General features: G+C 52.3%; 1 protein-coding gene across 1 annotated transcript; it reads left to right on the top strand.

The window, feature by feature from the left end:
- Positions 1–339: 339 nt before the first annotated feature.
- Positions 340–8740, top strand: CLPB (ClpB caseinolytic peptidase B homolog (E. coli); the record flags this gene model as incomplete). Its single annotated transcript, XM_009083470.1, has 7 exons — positions 340–384; positions 1590–1751; positions 3450–3606; positions 6489–6562; positions 7052–7171; positions 7617–7721; positions 8489–8740. Coding segments are annotated over 7 exons (915 nt in total), but the record flags the coding sequence as incomplete, so codon positions are not given.
- Between the last annotated feature and the right edge of the window lie 315 nt (positions 8741–9055).

Consider the following 9055-nt stretch of genomic DNA (forward strand, 5'->3'; position numbering starts at 1 on the left):
CCCTGTAGGAGCTGGATTACCACTCCAAGAGCAGGACAGTCAGTCCCTGCAGTGAATCATCAGCTTTTCAAATGCAAAATTAAATATCGGGTGGGAGCTGTAAATTCTCTAACAATAGTGTCTGTTTCAGGTGATCACCCTTGTGATCAGCCCAGTTCACCTCAGCTTTATGATTTTCATTGGGTTTTGTGGAAGGGTGTTGCATTCTTCTTGTGATTGATTTCTAAAAAGCCGAATCACAAGAATATCCATTTTATTTAGGAAATTTCAGCCCTATCAGTACTGTTCCAGCTCTGGTAGTGAGCAGATTGATCAAATCTCATCTTAAGTCTCTTGCAGGGTTTCATCAGACTGGACATGTCGGAGTTCCAGGAGAGGCACGAGGTCAGTAAATGGGCTCTGAGCAGGCAGCTGCAAGTTTAATGCAAAAAAAAATGGGCATTTTGGAGTGTCAAAGGAGGAACACAAGGGAGCAATAGGAGTTGCTCAGAATTATGCATTAAGTTGCAATTAAATTGCCAGAAAGCAACTTTCATTAGGACAAATCAGGCAAATCCCCATAACATTGCCAAGTCCACTGCAGGATCACCACCTCAGGCTATCTTCCATGGAGGAAAGGAGGAGAATCCAGCAGAAGACAGGATGGTGGTGCCAAGTCCACCTCTCCCATTGCACCTTCTGCCCAATTCTGGTGCTACAGGAGAGGAGGAACATTCACCAGGGTCACCCCTGGACCTGAGGAGGTCCTAAATCCCTTTGGGGGGCTCTGACTCCCCAAAAAGCAACAAGGTCCTCGCAATGAGAGTGGTGAGGCAGTGGCACAGGTTGCCCAGAGAAGCTGTGGCTGCCCCATCCCTGGGAGTGTTGGAGGCCAGGTTGGATGGGGCTTGGAGCAACCTGGGCTAGTGGAAGATGCACCTGCCCATGGCAGGGAGTGGACCTGGATGAGCTTTAAGATCCCTTCCAGCCCAAACCATTCTGTGATAACGCACTGCGACAGATGCACAGACCCAGGTTGCTGGAAGGTGCAACAAGCTGTATATCAAAACCTGTCATTTTATCAAAACACTTGGTAATTGTTAGAAATATTATTCTAAATAATCTAGATAACCTTCTCAAGGTTTGAACTTCATTTTAAAAAGCAGCATGTCAAGAAGTGATGACATAGGAAAAGTATTTTCCTTGTGGCCTCTTCCCAACCTTTGATTCTCCATCAGAGCCACTTGCCACTCATTTGAATTCTTGCTCTTAAAAATGCTGAAGGAGATGAAAACAGGTCTTGGACAGCTGGGACATGTTGCTTAGACCCTCTGTAGCAAAGCAGGGCTGGTGCCTTCCCTTCTGCCCATGACTGCTCCTTGGATTCTGCTGGTTCAGGCTCTGGGCAGGGTAATTGCTCAATCTTTATTGTGCTTAATTGTTGCTTATTAAGCTGATTTGGGGATACCTGGGGTGAGATAGGTGTCACAAAGAATATAGAACTTGATTTATCTGTAGCAAAGAGCAGTGACTGCCTGCTGAGCTACCAGGAGGGCTTCATTCTCAATGTCCATAGACTAGCCTTCACCTGTCTTGTTCCTTTCTCCCAGGTGGCGAAGTTCATTGGCTCTCCTCCTGGCTATGTGGGCCATGAAGAGGGAGGGCAGCTCACCAAAAAGCTGAGGCAGTGCCCAAATGCTGTGGTGCTCTTTGATGAGGTGGACAAAGCCCACCCAGACGTGCTCACCATCATGCTGCAGCTGTTCGATGAGGTAAATTCACGTTTCGGGGTCAGAGTTGACACAAAGGACGTGCAGAAGGTGACAGTGAGCAGAGCAAGGGATGACGGACGGAGGAATCAAAACAATCATTGAATTACAGGATGGTTTCACCCCCCCTGCTATGGGCAGGGACACCTTCCATTAGACCAAGTTGCTCCAAGCCCCATCCAGCCTGGGCTGGAACACTTCCAGGGATGGGGCAGCCACAACTGCTCTGGGCAGCCTGTGCCAGTGCCTCACCACCCTCACAAGAAAGAATTTCTTCCCCATACCCCATCTAGCCCTGCCCTCTGGCAGTGTGAAGCCATTCCCCCTTGTCCTGTCACTGCAGACCCTTTGTCCAAAGTCCCTATCCAGCTCTCTAGTTGATTTTGAAGGTCCTTCTCTGTCCTCAGAGGCCACCAAACTCCAGAGCAACATGCTAGAATGTTTTGGAGGGTTTTTTTGTTTTTCTTTTAAGGATTAATAACACCATTTTTCTTGCATAGATCATCGCAGCAGCAGCTCAATGTGAAATCAATTCCTGTACCAGGCACTTGACAGGGCAATAACCCAAATGTTAATCTCAAGCACCCAACAAGGATTTGTGTCATTGTGCTGGATCTCTGCTGCTGGAGACGGATCGAGGAAAGAAACAGCCTGGGGAGATGCTGCTTTTTTCCTTATTTTCCTCTCTTTTTTGTTTTATTAATCAAGAGCACTGGTATTTTGGAAGGGTTGGGGGGGCTGAGGGTTGATGCCATGCAGTGGTGGTCATCCCACCACTAAGCACAGTGCTGGGCAGTCCTGGTTTGGTTTGATAGGCAATCTCACAGGGATGAGGGACACTGCTGCTCAGGTCACTCTGTTACAGCATAACCTGGTGATCTGTGGGCTCTGCCCAGCCCAAACCACAGCCATGGGCAGCACTGGGGTCACGGTTAGGGTTAGTGCTGAGCTAAGCCTGGGACTCCTGTGGCAGACCTAAAACCAAGGCAGAGAAGTAAGCAGAGGTAGGTAGTCTGGGGATTTACATACAGGCAGCCACACAGAGTCATGGAATCATGGAATCAGTGTGGTTGGAAAAGCCCTCTGAGACCTTGTAGTCCAGCAGTTCCCCCAGCACTGCCAAGGCCACCACTAAACCACATCCCCAAGTGCCACATCTACACAGCTTTAAAATCCCCCCAGGGACTGTGGTTCCACCACTGCCCTGAGCAGCCTGTGCCAGGGATGGACAACTCTTTGGGGGAAGGAATTTTCCCAGTACCCAACCTAAACCTCCCCTGCTGCAATCTGAGGCCTCTTGTCCTGTCACTTGTTACCTGGAAAGAAGATATCACACCCCACCTGGCTCCAGCCTCCTGCCAGGAGAGCAAGGAAGGTCCCCCCTGAGCCTCCTCTTCTTCAGGCTGAACAAAGACATGGGCTGCCCCAACCCTCCTCCTGGCAAGGCATCTCCCAGCGCTTCCATCAAATCTGTCCTAGATGGGGCAGGCTGGGGCCATGCACAGGGCAAATTCCTGCCATTCCTGAGAGAGATGGGGACTTCTCCAGCTTTATCCTTGCTTCCTTCTGCCTCTATCCTTAGGCATCTCTTCAAAATGAAATCCACTCTGGCAAAAAATGGGACCCATATTGTTTTTCCTGGTGTTGTGGCAATGTCCCACAACACCTGCTGACACTCCTCATGTCATGTCATTGTTGCAGGGCAGGCTGACGGATGGAAAGGGGAAGACCATTGACTGCAAGGATGCCATCTTCATCATGACCTCCAACGTGGCCAGCGAGGAGATCGCACAGCATGCTCTGCAGCTCCGGCAAGAGGCCATGGAGATGAGCAAGAAAAGGATCGCGGAAAACTTAGGTACTGGAACTTGAATGTTCTACTCCAAATCCCTAAAGAATCTCCCTCCTTCCTGACACAACTTTGTTTTACACCAGCTCAGCCATCCCTCTGCAGGGGGCACACCAGTCCCCTCTCTGCTGATTCCCACTGGTCCATGCAACTTGGGAATGCTCCTCTGCCAGGAAGTCATGGAATCACAGAAAGGTTTGGGTTGGAAAGGACCTTAAAGCTCATCTTATTCCAACCCCCCCTGCCATGGGCAGGGGCATCTTCCACTAGTGCAGGTTGCTCCAAGCCCTGTCCAACCTGTCCTGAAACACTTCCAGGGAAGTGAGCACAGGATGAGGAAGACTGAGAGGCCTTCTCCAAAGATGCAATTTCCCTCTGAAGGATGGAATTTCAAATAATGAGGGTGTCAGAGCAGGTGGATTGGAACTGAGTGGTAATTAAGGTCCTTCCCATCCCAAACCTTTCTGGGATTGCATGATTTCCTTTAAGGTGAGGGCCTTTCTTCTTTCAGGACCCTTCCAAATGCTTCCTGAAAAAGTCTGTGGCAAGTCCAGGTGCTCATTTTAAAGGGGAAGAGTTTTGTTTCCTCACAGTCCTTTCCAAACAGACTGAGCTTAATCCATTTTACTTCCCCTTGGAATGGAAGCCCTGGAGAAAAATTTCTCAGGCTTTTGAAGAAAAACTTCCCAAAATGTGAATCAGGTAATAAAATGGGAATTGAGAAGAGCAAGAGCAGCCTCTGAGATTGGAACTAACAACTTGATGTGCAGCCTCCAGTGCCTTTGGTGGTAACTCCAAGGACAGACAGACAGTGATGCCAGCACCAGGGGCTGCCCCTTCCTGGCAGTGTTTGCCACACGGAGCAGAGGGAAAGCCAGTCTCCATCAAGTGCTGCTGTGTCCGTGGATAACCAGGCAGCCCTAGTTGGTGACTGTGTCCCTTCTTTACTCATCAGTTTTAAAAAACTCATCGATTTGGGGTTTTTAAGACCCTTTTATGATCTTAAATATCTGGACACCACACCTTCCCCAGGGTATCCAGCAGCCTGTGCCATCACAGGTACACCATATTCCTTCATCAGCTCCACGGGAGCGTGAAAAAACATTGGATTTTGGCATCAAATCTATTTTCTGGCTTCTTTCTTCCTGTCTTTCCCTTTTTGTTTGGAGAAGTAGCTGCCGGCACTGACTTAATTCAGAATGTTTAAGCTTCAATCAGGCTGGGGAAAGGACAAAGCACGTCGGCAACTGAACTTTCCAGAATAGCATTTGAAAATGCCAAACGTTTCCCTGCTAAATGAGGAGAGCATTGAATTTTAATTTCTGGGATGGTACAGCTGCAGCAGGAGCAGAGCTGGAGAAGGTGTTTGGGCTCAGCAGCTGCCCTCAATTGGGTTTCGAGGAGCTTCTGCCCATTTCCCGAGCTCTCAGTGTAGATGCTGTGGCAGGAGGTCACTTTAAGTGCCTGGTGGGCAGATAAATGGGAAGATAAAGAGAAGGAACTGCTTCCCCAGTGGCTCCACATCCACCAGTGGCTGCTGCAGATACATTACAGGTGGGAAATGGGAGTGCTGGGAGCAGTGCTGGCTCCTCTGCCTTCCCCAGATCCCCTCTGCCAGAACAGTGGGACAGACATGATGGCATCCCTGCCCACGGCAGAGGGGTTGGAACTGGATGAGGTGATACAAGAGCTCCAGCACTGCTTTGGGCAGGAGGGGTTACCTCCTCACTCCCTACAACTGCCTGAACAGAGGGTGCACCCAGGTGTGGGTTGGTCTTTTCTCCCAGGTAACAAATGACAGGACAAGAGGAAATGGGTTCAAGTTGTGCCAGGGAGGTTTAGGTTGGATATTGGGAAAATTTCTTCCCCAAAAGTGTTGTCCATCCCTGGGACAGGCTGCCCATGGCAGTGGTGGAGTCCTCATCCCTGGAGGGATTTAAAAACTGTAGATGGGACATGGTTAGTGGTGGCCTGGGCAGTGCTGGGGAATGGTTGGACTTGATGGTCTCAGAGGGCTTTTCCAACCTAAACCCATGGTTCTGTGCCAGCACTGGAATTGGTCCAGTGGAGCCTGAGAACCCTTTCTGCTGCTATTTGGGGGGCAACAATCCTCTTCAAGGCTGCAAAGCTGGGACAGGCTCCCAGCAGCCAGCGTGCGTCTCTCCCCTGCCCTGCCCTGCCCTGCATGTCAGGATCCCTTCCAGAGCACAGGGATATTCCTGGGGCATCCTTGTGTCGAACAACTTGCACAGCAGAGTGGGTGAAGCTGTGGGAAGACCTGGGGTGATGAAGACAAAGAGGAAGGTGGCATTGATGGGCAGATGGGTGACCCTGCAGCCGAGCGTCCAGTGCGGCTGGGAGCCGGGATTCGGGAGCAGCCAGACCCTGGCTCCATCTGCAGTCAGCGGAGGGAAGTAGACTGTGGCTGGAGCAGTGGCACAGACACCCTGAACATGCATTTGGTGTTTGCTGGGAACACCAGGGACTGTTCCTGTGCTGGTCCCCCTGTGCTGGGACCAGTGTGCTCTGTGTGTCCAGTCATCAGTGGGCGTGGAGCCTGAGTGGGGTCACTGCCTGCCTGAAGCCTCTGGGGACAGCTCCTGGGGGTCCAGGGCAGGGAGCAGAGGCAGAGCCAGGGCTTGTTGGCCATGCAGGGGAGCCACGTCGGCACTGGGTGCTCCCCTGGGGCACTATGGGACACCCACAACTGCTGTCCACAGTGTCAAGTGCAGGGACACCCCACAGCCAAACCAACCTCCTGGCACATTTGGAGGTCCCAGGTCTGTCCTGCAGCCCCCCCAGACTCCCATTAACCCCCTGGTCAGCTCCAGCTCATCCAGAGGGAAAGCCACAGTCCCCACTGACACCCGCTGTTCCCTCTTGTCTTCCAGAGGATGTTCAGATGACTGACAAGATCACCATCTCCAAGAAGTTCAAGGAAAAGGTTATTCGCCCCATCTTGAAGGTATGGATGGTGTTTTCATGGCTCGTGTTCCAGGTGTCCCGAGCTTTGGTCCCAGATTTCTTGCCTATGATATCCATGTTCCTCTCCCAGCTGTGAGAGAAGGCATGTAACCCCATTTATTCATTCTCAGCCACTAAAAATGTTGGAGCGACCTTTCAGCAAGGTCAGAGCCCAGCAGAAATAAATCACGGCTTCTTCCTCACTCTTGGAGCAGAGCCAAAATGTGGGATGGGAAGGGGATACAGGACAGGAAGTGCTGCAGTGGGATTTGGGGGTTCTGTGCTCTCCCAAGGTCCTAACTGCAGCAACATCCCCATGACCTTCAGTTTTTTCAAGATGTTTTTGAAGCACTTCAGGGTGCTGTCCAGCTCCATGGCGTGGGTGGGATGGCTGCTGGGAGCTGTGGGAGGTGGGAGTGATCCCCAGGGAGCTCCTTCTGCAGTGCCACTGCCACTGCTGTCCCCACTGACCTCCCCCTTACCCCTGCAGGCTCACTTCAGACGTGACGAATTCCTGGGAAGGATCAATGAAATCGTCTATTTTCTCCCTTTTTGTCACTCGGAGCTCATCCAGCTGGTCAACAAGGAACTCAATTTTTGGGCCAAAAAGGTAAAAGCCTTGGCTTTAGAGGGCACTTCTCAGAGTAACTCCAGAAGAAATCCTTGCTGGAGCCTGTGTCCTGAGGTGGACACAATGATGTGTATCTTTACCACCATCTTACATACACTGTGGAAGCTTGAGATGCTGGGGCGGATTGGGACGTCTGGGGGTGACAAGGGATGGTTCTTCCTGGGATGGGGCAGGGATGAGCTCCAGGACACCTTCAGACTTGTCAGCTTTCTAATTTGTCTATGCACATCTGAGCTCTCGGGGTGGCTATGTGGGATTTGGGGGACCCCTTGCTGTGGTGGGACTGGCATAGTGAAGCTCTGCCCTTCCCTTGGACTCCCAGCACCCAACCAAGGTGTCCCCGCTGCCCTTTGAACGGGGTGCCACACTTTCTAGGAGGCATCCGTGACTCTTCCTTTTCTTCCTTCTCTTCCTCACCTGGCAGGCCAAGGCGAGACACAACATCACACTGCTGTGGGACAGGGAGGTCATGGATGTGCTGGCTGACGGCTACAACCTGCACTATGGTGCCCGCTCCATCAAACACGAGGTGAGGGCAAGGGGGAGCTGGAGTGAAGTCCACTGTCACCTCCAGCCTCACTGCCCAAGGTGAGCCAGGAGGTTGGAAAGGCATCAAGAGAGACATGGAGCTGTTGGAGCAAGTTCCAAGGAGGACATGGAGATGCTCCGAGGACTGGAGCACTTTGCTCTGGGACAGGCTGGGAGACCTGGGGGTGTTCAGCCTGGAGAAGAGAAGGCTCCAGGGAGACCTGAGAGCCCCTACCTGTGCCTAAAGGGGCTCCAAGAGAGCTGGAGAGGGACCTTGGACAAGGGCCTGGAGGGACAGGACAAGGAGAAATGGCTTCCCACTGCCAGAGGGCAGGGTTAGGTGGGATACTGGCAAGAAATTATTGGTTGTGAGGGTGGTGAGGTGCTGGCACAGGTTGCCTAGAGAAGCTGTGGATGCCTCATCCCTGAAAGTATTCAAGGTCAGGTTAGGGCTTGGAGTAACCTGGTCTAGTAGAAGGTGTCCCTGCCCATGACAGGGAGGGTGGAATGGGATGAGCTTTAAAAAGTCCTTTCCAAACCAAACCATTCTATGATTCCATGACTGTGTGGGTCTGACCCTCCCTGTCCCGGGGGAGATGTCCGTGGTCTGGAGGAGGAACTGGCACAGTCACACTCCAGAGAGAGGGAATAAGTGGGATGAGGAGGACATTCCATGATCCTGCACTGTCTGAGGGTGGGAAGGAGCTGCCCAGCCCCATGGGAGGCTTCCCGGAGGGCTTTCCTGTCAGGATCTGGTCTGTCCCTCAGGTGGAGCGGCGCGTGGTGAACCAGCTGGCAGCTGCCTACGAGCAGGACCTGCTGCCACGGGGCTGCACCCTTAGGATCACCGTGGAGGACTCAGACAAGCAGCTGCTGAAAACCACAGAGAGCTCTTCCCCCAGCACAGAAAAATCCAAGGTGCCAACCCTGCGGCTGGAGATCGTGGAGAAGGACAGCAAGGCCCGAAAACTGGAGATCCAGGCGCCACTGAACCCCGAAAACATCACTTACTTTTTGTAGGCAGTGCCAGGCGCTCCCAGTGGCAATAAAGTACCCCAAGAGTCGGAGTGTGCAGTGTCAGAAAGGGCAGAGCCACAGTCCTGCTGCCACTGGGCACGGACACGGGCACGGGCACTGCCTCAGGGTGGGCATGAAGGGCTCTGGTGGCGCAGCTGTGGGTGACGAGGTGACCTGATGCCCTTCAGGGATGGATCAGTGGAGGGTCCTGGAGTGTCACAGGGTGTTGGAGCTTTTCAAGGAAGGGGGAAGCAGATTGTGGACCATGCAGGAGACAGGATGGATTTGTCATTCCTGTGGGAGGGGGCTCGCTGGGAT

This window comes from Acanthisitta chloris, unplaced genomic scaffold (genome assembly GCF_000695815.1).
Source record: "Acanthisitta chloris isolate BGI_N310 unplaced genomic scaffold, ASM69581v1 scaffold11121, whole genome shotgun sequence".
Classification (NCBI taxonomy): Eukaryota; Metazoa; Chordata; class Aves; order Passeriformes; family Acanthisittidae; genus Acanthisitta; species Acanthisitta chloris.